Source organism: Stenella coeruleoalba (genome assembly GCF_951394435.1).
Source record: "Stenella coeruleoalba genome assembly, chromosome: 18".
In the NCBI taxonomy this organism is placed as follows: Eukaryota; Metazoa; Chordata; class Mammalia; order Artiodactyla; family Delphinidae; genus Stenella; species Stenella coeruleoalba.
Window position 1 is genome coordinate 12,956,011 of NC_137164.1, and position 16,905 is coordinate 12,972,915.

The 16,905-nt window shown below is 31.6% G+C and overlaps 1 protein-coding gene across 2 annotated transcripts in view; it reads right to left on the bottom strand.

Annotated features, from left to right (window-relative positions):
- Positions 1 to 5,509: 5,509 nt before the first annotated feature.
- POSTN (periostin) overlaps positions 5,510 to 16,905 on the bottom strand; it is a 34,514-nt gene continuing 23,118 nt past the window's right edge. The window contains exons 17-21 of one of the 2 annotated variants that reach the window (XM_079902628.1): positions 14,518 to 14,607; positions 13,752 to 13,841; positions 12,645 to 12,722; positions 7,781 to 7,822; positions 5,510 to 6,225 (exon numbers count right to left, since the gene is read on the bottom strand). In XM_079902628.1, the coding sequence (XP_079758754.1) occupies positions 6,188 to 6,225; positions 7,781 to 7,822; positions 12,645 to 12,722; positions 13,752 to 13,841; positions 14,518 to 14,607 (338 nt within the window). In that variant the 3' untranslated portion in view covers positions 5,510 to 6,187. Of the gene's footprint in view, positions 6,226 to 7,780; positions 7,823 to 11,876; positions 12,264 to 12,644; positions 12,723 to 13,751; positions 13,842 to 14,517; positions 14,608 to 16,905 lie in introns of those variants that run through there. The other variant, XM_079902629.1, reaches the window with a different exon arrangement.

Below are 16,905 nucleotides of genomic sequence, written 5' to 3' on the forward strand. Positions count from 1 at the left end.
TAAAAAAAAAGCCAAATTGAATTTCTAGAGATGAAAACTATAATGTCTGAAATGAAAAATTCAGGGAATGGATTCAGGGTCAAGTTACACATTGCAGAAGAAAGGACTAGTGAACATGAAGACATAAAATTAGAAACTCTCTAAAATAAAAACGCACAGAGAAAAAAAAATTAAAAAAAGAAAAAAGGGTAACAGTGAGCTATACAACAACTTAAAAGTAGTCTAATATATGTAGTTAGAATCCCAGAAAGGAGGGGACAGAACAAATCATTGATAACTGAAGAAAATAAAATTTGATAAAAATCCTAAAATCACAGATCTAAGAAACTGAATACATCCTAGGAACAAAAACGTAAAATAAACCACCCCAATCCACATAATAATCAAAAAGCAAAAAGCACATGTTAAATACAGAGCAAATAAGAATGAGACAAGCAAGAAAATAGTGAAGTAACATCTTTAAAGCATTATAAATTTAAAAAAGGCAATCTGGAATTGCATATCCTGCAAAAATATTTTTCAAAAACAGAGACAAAATAATGATTTTTTTAGACAGAAAAATTCAATTTATCGCCAGCAGATCTGCACTAAAAGAAATGTTAGGAAGGGGAAAATGATACCAGATGGAAATATAGATCTATACAAAGGAACAAAGAACATGAGAAATCATCACTACACATGTAAATAGATACTTTTCTTATTATTTCAATATCTTAAAAAGATAATGGAACTTTTAAACATATTTAGAAAGAAAATTAGAAAGTACTTTGAATTTAATTTAATTTTTAAAACATGTGAAATGTTGTGAGAGACCACTAAGCAATACTTAGTGGGGGAATTTATAATACTAAAGTATGGTATTAGAAAAGTGAAAGTTTTTAAGTCAATGACTTCAGCTTCTACCTTAAGAAATTAGAAAATCAAGATCAAATTAAAACCAGATAAAGCAGAAGAAAGACAATAATAAAGATAAGAGTGGAAAATAGTGAAATAGAAGATAGGAACACAATACAGACAAACATACGAAATCAAAAGCTTATTTGAGTAAATCAATAAAATTGATTGATGGCTAGCTAGACTGGTTAGGAGAAAAAGAGGGAAGACGCAAATTTCCAGAACTGGGCATAAATGAGGTGACATCACTAAAGATATTTAAAGGATAATAATGGAATATTTTGACCAACATTGTGCCAATCAATTTCAAAATGGTGTAAAATGGACAAGTTCCGTGAAAGACACAAACTACCAAATCTCATTCAAGAAAAAATAGATAATCTGAATAGCCTTATACTTATTAAAGAAATTGGATATTTAGTTGTTTCTTTAAAGAAAACTGCAAGCCTTGATTCTATCAATTCTATCAAACATTTAAGGAGGAAAATATTATCAATTCTATACAAAACACTTTCTAAAAGCTGAACAAAATTCTTCCCAACTCATCTTGTGAGGTCTACATTACCATGATACCAAACTCAGGCAAAGAGATTACAATAAAAGAAAATTATAGACCAATATCTCTCATGAACATACATGTGAAAACTGTTAAAGCTTTCATAAATTGAATATATCATGACCAAGTAGAATTCATCCCAGAATGAAAGAGATGAATGGAATGAAGGATTTACATCCAAAACATTCAAAATTAATTCCATTCAATTCACCATATTGTCAAACTGAAAAAAGTCAAAAACAAAAACCCACATGATCATCCCAATAGATGCAGAAAAATCATTTGGTAAAATTCAACATTCATTCCTGATAAAAATTCTCAGCAAACTTGAAATAGAAGTCACTTTCTTCAACCTGATAATGGAGAACTATGAAAAAGTAGTGATGCTAACATGAAACTAAACATCATACTTAAGGCTAAAAGAATGAATGAATGTTTTCCCTCTAAGATCATGAAGCAAAAAAATGCCCACTCCTGCCATTTCTATTCTAAATTATACTACTATTCAATTTCAACCAATGAAGTAAGGCAAGAAAATATTAAAGGTATTAAGATGGCAGAGGAAAAAGTAAAATTGTCTTTATTTGAAGACAACATGTTTGTCAATGTAGAAAACATGATGGAATCTACAAAAAGTCACTAGAACTAATAAGGGAGTTTAACAAGTTTGCAAAATACAAGATCAATACACAGAAAATAAACAGTCAGCAATTGAAATAAAAACAATGCCATTTATAATACCATCAAAAATATCAAGTACTTAAGAAAAATCTACAAAAAGATGTGCAAGACTTGTACACTTAAAATAATGAAACATTGGTAAGGTAATTAAGGAATACCTATACAAACAGAGAGATATATTTTGTTCATGGTTTGTGAAGATTTTGATTATCCCCAAATTGATCCATAGATTCAACACAATTTCAAAGTCCAGCAGATATCTCTTTTTTTTGGTTGAAATTGCCAAATTGATTAAAAAATTCATCTGGAAATGTAAAAACTTAAAGTAACCAAAACAACTTTGAGAAATATGAGCAAAGTTGGAGTACTAATTCTAACAGATTGATTGATTTATTTCAAACCAGTCATTGTGACTTTTCAATTAAGATAGACAAATAGATTAATGGAAGAGAATAGAAAGAAACAGAAATATATACACAAATATATGGATTTTTGACACAGGTATAAAAGGAAATCAGTAGACAAAGGATAGTCTTTTCAGAAAATGGTGCTGGAATAATTGGCTCTGTATAGAAAAAAAGAAGAACCTCGGTTCATACCTTGTACTATAAACAAAAAGTAATTCAGAACGGATCATATACATCAATGTAAAACCTAATTCTAATAAAAACTTCTAAAAGAAAACAGAAAATTTTTGTGATCTTTGGTTAATAAAAGATTTCTTAGATATGACACCAAAAGGAAAATCCATAAAAGGAAACAAAAGAAAATAGGCTTTGGTATCTTCAAAAACAATGCTAAGAGAATGAAAAGTTAAGTCCCATGCTATAAGAAAATATTTTCACCTTATATAGCTGATAAAGGACTTGTATCCATGATATATAAGGAACTCTCAACTCAATAATAATTTTTTAAAAAACAACTCAAAATTGGCAAATGATTTGAACAGACACTTCACCAAAGAAGATATACAAATGTCAAATAAGCAGATGAAAAACATACATTAGGAAAGTGCAAATTAAAAGCACAATGAGATACCACTACACACCTATTAGAAAACCTAACATTAAAAAGACTGACCATGTCAAGTGTTGGCAAGAGAAACAGGAACTCTCATGCACTTCTGGTGGGAATGCAAAACAATAGAACGCCTTTGGAGTATGATTTGGCAGTTTCCTAAAACTTTAATCCTATTCCTTTCGTCTGGTCCTGCCATTCCACTCCTACATATTAATCCAAGAGAAAGGAAAGCCAGACAAAGAAGAAGCCATGCATACTATGTGATTCAGTTTATAAAAGGTCTAGAAAATGCTGTGTCTATAGTGACAGAAAGTAGATCACTGGTTGCTTGGATACTACGGTCTCAGCAGAAATCTCTATAAAGCGATATTTCTCAAAGTTAGGATGGTGGACCTTGTGCATCAGGATTGACTAGAAGGGCTTATTTTAAAATTCAGCCTTAAATTTAATGCCACTTATGCAGAGGATGGTTAGAAGAGGAGCTGAAATAAAGTAGTGCAGAGTAAGCACAATTTCAAAAACAGATGTGTTTGCTGTATTCAAGTTTATACTTGCTGGGTAATGGGCATGTTGTAAGCTGATTGATGGCCTGATTTAAGAGTACAGTGCAAAAGAAGTAAGAAAAGTTACGCAAAGTCATTGAGCCTCATGTTTTTCTTATGAAACTGGAGATAATAAGACTCTTGAGAATTTTTAAAGGAATAAATATTGTGTGTAAAACACATACTACTCTGCAGCTTTGATTTGTAGAAAGTGTCCCAGGAAGATTGATATCTATCTACCTATCTATCTATTGACCTATCTACCTACATATTTTAAATTCTTATTTTGAAGTTTTAAATTATTGTTTATTTTCATATGTTTTAACCTTCTTTCTTTTTATTTGTATTTATTTCTATTTTATAAATAATTTCTCTTTAAATTTTATCTTTATATTTGCATATGTCACTTGGCTGTCTTTTCCCAGAGATACATGCTAGATTTTTGTATGTATACTCTCAAATACTGATTTCTTTTCTCCTATGGTACAAAAAAACCCATCAGGGCCTTAAAATTAAAGGTAACAGTCTTTAAAAATATCCCTCGGTTTCATCCCTACTGTCTCTGATGACCATGTTCAAAGTCGAACTTTGCAACGCCTGGTTCATTATCAAATACAAACCCTGAAGGGAGCTAACTGAATGAATCCATATACTCTTTGTTCTATTCAATCAACCTGTGATCTTCCAGAGGATTATTAACAACATGCTGTCTGTCTGGAATAGCCATCTGTGTTAATGATGATGTAATATATTCTACCAGCACCACCTTACGTAACCACTTCCTTTGAATCATTTTGGTTAAAACACAGCCACACTCTGTCCAGTTTAGATTGCAGTCCAAAGATTCTCTACATGAGTACTGAGTTGGTAGGACATTTTGTTTCTTGGCAAGGGCTCTAAATGCTAGGCATAAATCTCACCACTGTCCAGACTAGGAAACATTCTGGAAAACCCAGGCTACCCAGACTTCCGCAGTTAGTGGCACCATTAGAACTTTATATCTCACTTCCTTACCTCAATTGCTCCTCAAAGAACCAATGCTTTTCAGCTACCTCAAATCTTTTCAGATCATTTAGTATTACTCTAGGGCTGAGCCTCTGATCCAAGAGGTATCTTTAGTTTGGTCTTCCTCAGTTTTATAGTCTCTCAATGACCAACTTTCAATGCATGATATAATTTATCACACTATCACAAGTCAGTTTCTCAGCAGTATTCTATTCCTACTCTATTCCTACTCTATTCCTACTCCTATTCTATTCTACTCTCAGCAGGGTTCTATTCCCTGTCTGCTCTTATCTCTAGTCCAAGATAAGGATGACATTTATTGAGATCTGAGTAGATCAAACTGATCTCTTTATCATTCTCAGCAAACCAATATTTTTCTGCCCCTCCTTTTTCATGTAGTAGACTCTTATGTTACTTCAAGTCTCTGTTAAGGGCATCTCTTTGGCTCCTTCTATGTTAGCCTAAGCCTAGGAATAATTAACTGAGGTATTTGTGCTCCTGTAGTGCTGTTTATTCTTCTATTATAGCCCATGGTACATTGTGGATTATTGATTTGTCTTTTTACCCTTTGAGGACAGTAGTTGTCTAATTCTTCTTTTGAATCCTCATAACTTAGCACAGTTCCAGGGTTATATTATGTACTCAGTTGATGTTTAATTATTGCTTCATTGTATAATGATTATTTATATATCATAATAGTTTTAAAAATTTGAAAAACACTAAATTCATTCAATTTCCTTTAATGAGTATTTGTTATATATAAAAAAAGAGGTATAAAGTCCTGTTCCCAAGTCCAAACCTCTTATTAACTTAAACCTTGAGTTTTTTGAATTACCCACTTTGAAGTAATTCTTTTTATACCTGAAAAATGGATTTATTGAAATGTTTGAGATAAAAATATGTATTGCAAGAAGCATAAGACAAACATTTCAAGAGTACAAAATTAGTTGTAGAAATAACATAATTTTCTGGTAAACCCACATTGTATTACAAATGTGCAAACCTTTTTGATACAAAAGTTTTGGTTTTCTTATTTTTTTTTTTATACTGAGCACCCATTTTTATTTATCCATTTCCCATTGAGAGGTAACTCCTTGCATGCATTTTATCTATCCATTATTCAAGGTTCAATCTTCTCAAGGGGATAACAGCTCACCACTCTGAGATTTGAACTGTAATTAATCCAGTGGCAAGGATTTTCTCTCATGGATTCCAGAGTTAGCCAGAAATTTTAATGTCAAGATGTAAAAGCCTGTAAGGTTGTTACGTTTCCCTCAGATTCTATCCCACAGGAGGCTAAGCCCACAATTTCCCTCCTGTTTCTCATTCAGAAAAACAAAATACTATATTTGCATTCAGAATTGGTCAGTGATTGCTTTTTTGTGCTGGTGGTTCATTTCTTCACGTCAGCATGGCTCTCATATTTTTCCTTTAAGATCAGGTTGTTGATTTAGGGCTTTGTAAACTTTGTTGTCTGGTGTCTGGATTTTCACTGAGGACGATCTTCCCTTGATCGTCTTCTAGATCCTGATTAGGAAGAAGGGAGAGCATATAGATTGTAAATGTGATGAAACTATAGTGTTTAAGAATATGATATTTTATGCATAACTATATCTATAAAAGACCATCATTTCTTATTATAATAAATGTTAGATTGTTTTCTTAATAATATATTCTGGTTATGATGATAAAACCAAGTCCTCTTTTGATCAAAGGTATATGAAAATAATAATTTAAAGCGATGATTTTAGTTCCTTAGAAAATTTGGATGAATTTTCATGTTTAGAAGAAATCTGTGATAAAGCCTTCAGTTAAAAATTATGTGTACAACCTAAATGTCCTGCGTTAGATGAATGGATAAACAAGATGTGGTACATATATACAATGGAATATTACTCAGCCATAAAAAGGAACAAAATTGGGTCATTTGTAGACATGTGGATGGACCTAGAGTCTGTCATACAGAGTGAACTAAGCCCAAAAGAGAAGAACAAATATCGTATATTAATGCATAGATGTGGAATCTAGAAAAATCTTACAGATGAACCTATTTCTAGGGCAGGAATAGAGATGTAGACATAGCGAATGGACATGTGGACATGGGGTGGGGAAGGGGAATGAGGGGCTAATTGGGAGATTGTTTGACATAAATACACTACCATTTGTAAAATAGCTAGTGGGAACCTGCTTTATAGTACAGGGAGCTCACCTTGGTGCTCTGTGATGACCTAGTTGGGTGGATGGGGGGCGGGTGGGAGGGAGGTCCAAGAGGGAGGGGATATAGGTATACATTTAGCTGATTCACTTCATTGTACAGCAGAAACTAACACAACATTGTAAAGCAATTTTACTCCAATAAAAAAAAAATTATGTGTACAATTGAGTCTTTAGTTTCAAATGTCTAGATTGGACTGAGTTAAAATCAGATATGCCTATAATGCATTCATAAGCCTTCAACTTCTTTTGACTATTAGTATATAATTATCTTAGAAATTCCAAATATGTAATTATTTTAAGTTCCACAAGGGAAATCTTTGAGTTTTGAATGCATCAGAATGTAAGGTAACCTATGTGGAAGATTAGAAAATGCACATAAATAAAGTTATAAAGAAAATTATAGTGCATGGGTGATATATACATGTATATAACCTACATATTATATCAAAATTTTGTACATACCTATATTAATCATTTTCTATATGTGTACAGTAGATACAGTTTTGAATTTACTTTTGTCTCAAACTGTAGCCTCATTTTAAATAATAGTTTCACAGAGTTCAGGTCTACCTGCTACCCATTTTTGTTCAACTCTGGTATTCAAGGGTTTCTTTTCAAATTAATTCTACTTGAGTCTACCTCAGTGGTTCAGTATGTCTAGCACTTTACATGAGTATAATTGCCTTTCTTTTAACATTTGTTTTTCTTATATTCTATTAATAGTGAAAGATTTATTTTCTGATTCATATCATCAAAATACTTTGCTCAAAATAAAATATATTAGAATACTCTCCTTTTCTTTGGTTTGTCTTAATATAACAAAAGGTTTGTCATATATGCAAATTACCATAGTCAATATATTTACCTTGAATTCTTTTGTTGGCTTGTATCTTCCTCACAGGTGTGTCTGAAATTAAATAGCTTTAGTTAAAAATACTTTGAAATTATGACTAATATGAGACAGGAAACCATAGTTGATCAGAAGAGTATAAAGTTTTAAATAAACATCATGTAAACATGTAGATTTCTTTTGGAGTAGTGAGACTTTTGCACTGGCAACAAACAGACATTTGTTTTCCATATATCATAATGAATGTTTACTATTTGCAAAACATATTGTTTTATTATGGCATGTAGCACCCCAGATGATGTTCCATTGTTGCATGGAGTGACTTACATGACTTTTTCACCCTTTTTATGAAAAGCATCACTTTATGATGAAAGGATGTCTAACATTCTATAAAGTTTAGCAGAAGAATCTTCCCAGAGATATCCACTCATTTTTTCCAGTCATTCCTATTTGTGATGTATCAGACTTCTGCCTCTGTAAAATTCTCATTGTAAATTAATCTATGATCAACTTATAATACATGAGGACAACAAAATATCATAACTCTAGAAATATACCAGTAAGCAATTCAGGAAGTGTGTGCCAACATACTCCCCAATTTAATTCCAATCCTACAAGACCATTTAAAAGTTAAGTAGCTAAAAATAATAAAATCTTTCTTATTTTAGAATTTTAAGTGTCTCATAACAATGCAGTTTTTTGTTGTTATAGTTGCAAAATACTTCCCAATTCCTCATTTTTCTTTTAAATCATTGACAAGACCACTTGGTCAACCTAAATTCACATTTTCACTCTGTCGTTGGACATTTGAGATCAATGAATAAGTGTGGTCCCTATGGCGACTTTCTTTCTCTGCTTACCTTTTTTACTCCAAGTTTTGAATTCTTGATTTTTATATATCATCTATACTCAACAATGAAGTCAAAATTTTTGTTTTATATATATATTCAATTCCCTGAAATCCCATAAAAAATGACATGAGACTATCACCAACAGTATTGTGGGCTGTATAATATCAAGTTTAAAAAAAAGGGAAAGAAACATTAAGCATTTTTTGAAGAATTCTGTTTCTGTCTACATAGCATATTTCCAACATGTCTTTTTTCCCCCCAGAATATAAGATACATAACCATTTATCACACTATATTAATACTATAATAAAATACAGAACTAGAGAAAACCTCATTAGATTGGATTAGTGAGGGAAAGTTTATGTGAGATAGAAAAGTCTGAATTATGGAATATGCTCCAGTTGATATATTTTTCTTAACTTCAGGTTTACTTGGTCACAAAAAATGGCTTATAAAATGTTGCCATGAAAAGATGGATCCAGTCTTTAAGCAGTGAACAAAAAGCATTGTTTATAATGGACTTATTAAATTCCAAAGAGCACTTATTATGCAATTTAAAACAATATTTTGACATTACTTTTCAAAACAAGCACTTACACTCAGATTTTCTTTTATAAATTTGGCAGCATCCAATTAATATTTATCCAATTAACTAACTTGTTAATTTATTATTATTTGGCTATGATAAAATCAAAATAAGAAGTGTTCATTGTGGCAAACAAACGTCTCTGGAAGAAAAGCTTGATTAAAGTGCAGAAAACCAGATTTGCGCTCAGTGGCCCTCTGCCATCTCAAACTGAATGACACTTGTATTAGGTCGTGTTTAGAGAAGCTAAATATGGCAAGATAAATTAATCATTGAACAATCCCACAAAAATGCTCCTCTCCACCACATGTTTCCTGAAACATACAAAATGCTTCAGCTCACTTATTTGCAAGATTTTTGCATTTTTACATGGCTATGACTTTGGAAATTTGGAGTGTAAAATATTACTTTGTTGACCATGTTAACGTTAATTGACCGTAATCCTGATAGTAGCTAACATCACTGAGAGTTGATATGCGCTGAACATTATTCCAAGTGCTTTTCACATATTGATTCATTTATATGTAGGTAACATTACTATCCCCACTTTTCAGATTAAGAAAGCAAGGCAGGAAAGCATCAATTTATAATACAAGTTAGTTCAAGTTGGAACCCAGATTGGAAGCCAGACCTACAACCTGATCCTATGTTCTCTACAGAAGCCATAAATCTTTACATGTTATACAGGCAGATTTGTCAAAACCTTCCCAGATAACTTCTTGTTGTTGTTCCTTTCTCCATAGCCTACTACTTTGCTGTTCTCCCTTAATTACTTTAGTAGTTTCAGTAAATGTAGTTCTATCTAAGACAAGAGTGAAAAACTCAACACATTTTATGAGAAGAAGTTTTAGTTAAGGGGTCTGAAGTGTTTCAATGACAGATCATATTGGTACCAAACTGACCACTTAGCCATGTTAATAAGAATGACCTAAATGATTGAGGAATACACTCAGTTCATCAAAATGTACCATATGTACCACAATATGAGTAGTTCAGATAGAAAACTCCAAGCTTTGAGATGAGGACCACATTTACCTATAGATCAATTATCAATACTCTGAAAGAAAAAAAAAAGCCAATCTTGCATGACATAATCTTTATTTACACCAGCTTCTTTGTAAATTGGTGTCTCTTGGGATCTAGACAAGAGATACTTGTTATTCAGTGTTGACCCAATGGTTTTACAGGGCTGGAAGAAAGAAAACTAGCATGTCCACTTAGTGTCCAGATATTAGTAACTATACTGCTTATATTGTCTTTCTTATGAGAAAAAAAAAAACTCTTGGAAATGTTTTGATAAAAACTTATGTTGTGACATTGACAAAACCAGCGCATTATGAATATGTGGAGAAACCAAATACTGGGAACTAAAGGAATCAGCCTTTGGGATGAACATAAACTAGAGTTAAAGAAGGATTCCATTAACAAAAATTAGAGTATCTTATTCTTGTAACAGGTATTATCTTCTCTTGGCTGAAGTTAGTCTTCAGCACTTAGTTCGTCATTTATAATGGACTTGTTAATGGGGGCTTATTGAAGGAGAGGAAAACATACTTACCGAAGTTTAAGCCTAAATAAATTAAAGCAATATATACAAGTGCAGTTACTAATTGGTTCATTCTCTACAAAGCACTGCCATTCTACAAAGCCGCTTACTATGGCAAGGACTGAAAAAAAAAAAGAATTCAACTTAATTTTCATGTCTTCACCTCTTCCCTCAAATCCCTACCTTTTTCTAGTACAGTGTTAAGCATTTAGGGGTAGATGAGTAAATTCTGTATTAGATCTCACAGGAAACTGGTTCTGTTGTGGCTTTGGGAGTGTCACATATTCCCTGGAGTCTGAAAGGAAATCTTGTATTTTTCAGACACAAATTTTTCTATTGAGGGGAAATTTAATCATTGGTTCAATAAAAATTATTTATTTTTACTATCACTGAACAGTATCAATACTATGTAAGAGATTCTACCTATATAAAAGTAAAGAGTAAAACAATAATTGCCAAAAATATACATGGTCCCAAGAGAATTTACAACTTCTTGGACATAGTACTACAATTTTTTTAAATTTTAAGGATAAAACCCATTGGGACCATACTTTGGATAAACATTAAACTTCAATTTAGTGTTTCTCAATTCACAGTATATTTCAAAGAGCATATTTGATTTTTTAAAATAATTTAAATACTTGTTTCTCTAAAACAATTTCTTACCTTACATTCTTTTATTGTTAAGAAAATGAACTGGAAATTAATTTATTCAAATACCAATTACCCAAATTATACTTTATTAACATTTACTATTTCTTTGAGTAATTACCATTGAGAGTTTGTGTAAGATTTTGAATTCTTTTTTTTCTTCTTTCCTTTTAAAAGTAGGTCCTTTTAACGCCATAGGCAGAGAACATTCCATATTTTAAATATTAAAATTAATTTCATATGCAAAATAATTTACAGCTCCAGGTATAGATTATGACTCAAACTGTTAGAAGAAACAGATAACCCATTCCCAAGTATGTAGTTTTGGAAAATAAAAATACTAAATGCAATTTTTTTGCTAGATCTATGCACTTAAAAAATTCATAAACATGCCTCTTATTATTGTTGTGGGCGCAGTGAATACATTTTTTAAAATATAAAAAGTATTTCAATTTGGGCTTCTTTAAATAACTACCAATTTTTAAAGTATACCCCTTTCACATACAAAAATATCTTTACAGTTGTCTGTATCAAAGCAAAAAAATATTCACTGCTCCCCATTGAACTTTTTAAAGACTGTTTAAACTAGTAATTCTTTCTTTATAATGCTTACTATAACCACCATTGACCCAATCAGTCTGTTAAGACAGACATGATGTTGTCTTTTTTAACCTAACTAAAAAAAAAACAAAATAAAACCTGAATGCTCAGTCTTTAAAAAGTTGAAAATCTCAGTTATCAGAACCTGTTAAGTGGGTTAGTTGTTTCCCTTTTACTAACCTCCCTGAAGCAGTCTTTTAATTTCTTCATCTTCAAATAAATGACCATCACCACCTTCAATGAATTTGGTGACCTTGGTGACCTCTGAGAGGATACATGTTTATAGCAGAAATTGGTTTATGTAATAAAAAGGCAGGAGACGTGATGTGATATATAATGGCATCTGCCCAACAATGAATTCCAGACCAACACTTGGTTCTTTCTTGGTTTTTAGTGTTACTTTTTGATAAACCAATTTTCTTACAAAGTTGTTGAACACTGTATAGCAAATATAGAACAAAACAATCAATATGACTGTCATTTGAGTTTCATTCCCTATCTTTGGACTTTTTTCTTGTGTTGGTATGGAACTAGAACAAAGGAATGAGATAGAGTAGAAAGTGTAAGAGGCTTCTAAGATTATTTTAGACTTTGACATAGATAGCTTAAAGAAATCCACATTCTTATTCTTCTAGACATACTGACCTTCTTGCAACAATTTCTTCAGAGTTTCGTCTGCTTCTCCACCACTAGTTGAAATTCTAGTGTATTTTATTTCAGGACCTAAGGGAAAGACAAAAAAATAATAATAATAAGGAACTGAAACAAGGCTGGGCAAACTTCCTCTGTAAGGGTCACATAGAAAGTAATTTAGACCTTATGGGTCTTGTGGTCTGTGTTGCAGCTATTTAACTTTGTCCTTTAGAGTGCAAATAGCCATACACACTGTATAAATGAATGGTCACACTGTGTTCCAATAAAACTTTATTTACATAAATAGGTTGGCATGGGCCATATTTGCTGACTGCTTGTTTAAACATGGACTGCCAGGGAATTCCCAAAGACTTAAAAAATAGCTGAATTCAGAATTTTAGACTAATTCACTGATGGGAGACTGATACAGAGGTTTACTGAAATTATTGATCAGTTGTTCTATACAAGCTTGCATATTATTTTGGTGTGTAGATGTGTATGTGTAAACCTTAAGATTAAAGGAAAATCGAAGGAGGGAATGGTTTTTTTCTAGGATTTAGTAACTCATTAATAAATAGCAAAGTGAAGATAGTGTATTATATGATACACATGCATATTCATAATAAAAACACAGGCTTATAGATTTGTCCCAAAATTTCCAATTCAGAGGAAAACATAGATTACATATTTAGGATTAGTATTATTTCTACCAAAAAAGAAATAAAATGACTTCAGTAACCACTAAGAAAATGACTTAGTTTCTTTAATGATTCTTATAGAGATATTTTAGGATTAAATGGTTTGCCCTTTATAATCCAGGCATAGTTCATATACAGAGTTAAAAATTACCTGTAAGATCTGCTTAGTAGAGAACTGTAATCCCAATCTAAACTTTTCTAAGAAGATTTTACAATAACTACATTTTTCAAGTGAGTTGGATTATCCCTTCTATCACTCACAGGTGATTTTTATCATCAAGGATGATGTATTGATATTTTATCAGGATAGTTTCTTTTACAGTGTTTCATGTACACATGCCAGTTATTTTTTTGTTATTCATTTTCATTATTTTTGATCAATATGAGATTCAGGATCACATTTGTTTAAAAAAAACATTACCTGTAATGATTCGTTCTTCTCTTGTCTCTTTTTCAGTTATTTCCACAGGCACTCCATCAATGATTTTGGTGTATTTTTTAATAATTGGCTCTGAAATAGGGGAAGAAAATGCATTTGATTTATCCCCTTATGGCATCTAAATGGCCATAAGCTAGACATTTTAATGATTAAATGTATTTCTCACAACAATGCCATTTAGAATTCAATCATAATAATTTGGGGGACGTATCTCAAATAAATTCATATAACAGAGGTCTAAAAGGTAGTGGTTATGTCCTGAATCTTGGGTAAGGGAGAGAGCCAACTAGCAAGCTAACACTCCATGTCATATTTGTCTCTTGACTGTGGAATGAGTGTTCAGGGAGGGTCCAGGGAATTATACATCATTAGAATGGGAATCTTATAAGTCCTAGCAATGACTTATTAGTCAGTCTTATAGAATGGCCACTCTTTCTTCTAAGTACAATATGTTCTTTTGTATTGACATGATTGTTTTCATTATATTTCATAATCATCCTTGCGTATGCAGAGTAATGACAGTTTTGTTGGAACTGGTGAGTTAATGGTTAAATCAATTCCAACTATATCCATTAAAAGGTAAACTATGTTTTAATTGATCGGCTAATAAGAATCTGTAACTGAGAAAAGTTTTCCCACAATTTATATAAAACAAAAGTCCAAGAGAAAACCTCAGATATTCAATATATTTAAACCAACACTGTTTGAAAATGTTCACAGTAGGCTACAGGAAACACAGAGAACGCACCTCCGTGGATCACTTCAGTTACTGTTTCACCTTCTTTAATCAGCCTGAATTCAGGTTCACCTTCAATTTTGACCTTTGTTATTGTGGGTCCTAAGGCATTGTTTTAGGAGACAAATTATCATGTTAATGTAGTCCTTTAAATTTACCAGAACAGGAAATTTATTTCAACATTTGGTGTTGCTCACATTTCAAAGTGGTTTCAGGCTTTATGAAATCGGTTTTAAACAGTTCCCATTGTCCTCAAATTAAACAGTATTTATGAGAACAAATAACTCAATCTATTGGTGTGCTACTAAAATAACTTCCATCTGCTTTAGCATTTAAATTGATGTTTAATTGATCCATTTATTCATAGTTGTAAAGTATGATCATGCAAAATATTATATGTGACTATACATTGTGAATCATACAGTATGAACAAATTTGAGTGGCTCTAATGATAAGTAGTGTAGATCTTACTTTACCATACTGATATTGTCTATTACTTTCTTTTCTTGTTAAATTTTTAATTTAATTTTTAATCAGTCAATATCTTACATTTTTTATCTAATGGGCATAAGACTGAACATCAAAAAAGCCCAACTTTATGCCTACCTTTAAAATACGAAATTCAGGTTTTATGAGAAAATAGATTTGAGTACTTACCTTCTATATGTGAATGATGCATATATTTACTAATAAATAGTTAAACAGTCCTTCAAATGCAAAAGTTAAGTGTTGCATTTGACTTGCAAAATGATTTTGCTCCCAGAGAAAATCATTTTGAATGTTAGAAAGCAGATTACTACATTAGTTAATCAAGACTGTTTCTTAGAGAAGTTCAGTACATTTAACTCATACTGTGACACCCTTCAACAGTTGAATATAACTATATTTGCTTATCTTTGAGAGGGTTTATTTGTTTGTTCAGAAATTGTCAATGTACACCATTACCCAGAATTATATAGTCTAGGACAATCTAAAATAATGAAAACAAGAGTACAGTTCATTCAAACAGTAAGTATTTCGCACCATAATATTTGATCTATGTGGTCAAGGGACACTGAGTATCAAAACGTAAGCCCAAGTTTTAAGGAAACTTCAAAAGGAAAGAACAGCTAAGGAGTTTAAGAACAGGAGATGAGTTAATAAAATATCCCAATAGACATTTCTTTAGAAGAGCCTCAACTGGAATTTCAGAAACATCGTCTATCCTTAAATTCTATGAAGGCAGGGATTTACTACCAAAAAAAATTTTTTTTCATATTTATTCCTGGCGGGCACCTACGAGAGTACCCGGCACCATACGTGCTCAATATGTATTCAGTTGATTTATTCTTACTTCTAAAATTTGGTTAGGTACCGTTTATAAGAAACATCTTAAAATTGTGTCTTGGGGTCTAATTTATTTAGTAAGAATTCAAGAGTTATCGATGAATCAGCAAAAGTTCAAACAGTGAGAAGGAAATGCCAATAGTAATTCTAGAACTGGACAATTGTAAATGGCTGCCAAAATAAGTATTTGTCTCCCTCATTATATTGCACAAAGTAAAACTTCCAAATTGTTTAACTGGAGAGTTGTTAATGCATAGGTGACTTGACCCCATTTTTCATCTTAGTTCCCTTCATAGGAAAAACTCAAGTAGAGCTGATGCTTCATTGTGTTCCTAATTGAAGAAAAGTAATACAATAGAATCCTGCTCACAAAGATTGGGAAGATAAATGGGTTGAATGAAGAAGCTTGAAAGAAAAGAGAAGAATCTTTGAAAATAAAAATAGTACATGTGAATGATTTTTACTATAGAAGCTGTGTACAAGTGATTATACAAAATTTTAGGGAATCTGATTTTTAAAAAAGAGTACAAGAATCTAAACATCAAGGATCATTTTATCATTTTTCATTAAAATGATCAAGAAACATTTTCTCAACAAAAATTTCTGAGATTTAACTTCTTAAATCATCAAATTCTCTTCATCACTATATAAGAGCAATCAAATACTCAAATGACAATAGGTATAGTATGTTTTTTAAAAAAAGCACAGATTCCAAATACCTCAATTTTAAGTCTCAAGAATGTATAAAAATATAGATAACTCACTAGCTAGGAAATACACTTTTACATACATACTTCCAATGTCTAAGTTTTAAGTAATGACACACTTTTCGAGGAATCAAAAGTATTCAAGAAGTTGCCATCTTAATTCGTAAAATGAGAATACCCAAATCAAAGATAATTACAATAATAGTTTTCTTGAGATTCAATTGAGGATATCATCTATTCCTTTTTTGGAAGACTGTTTCTATTCTTCTTACAGAATAATGAAGAAAACCTGGTCTTTCTTCTGTGGCCAGTCACCACATTAAGATTCTTAGACATGGAAATAATTCTTAAGTTCCGATCCTTTGGG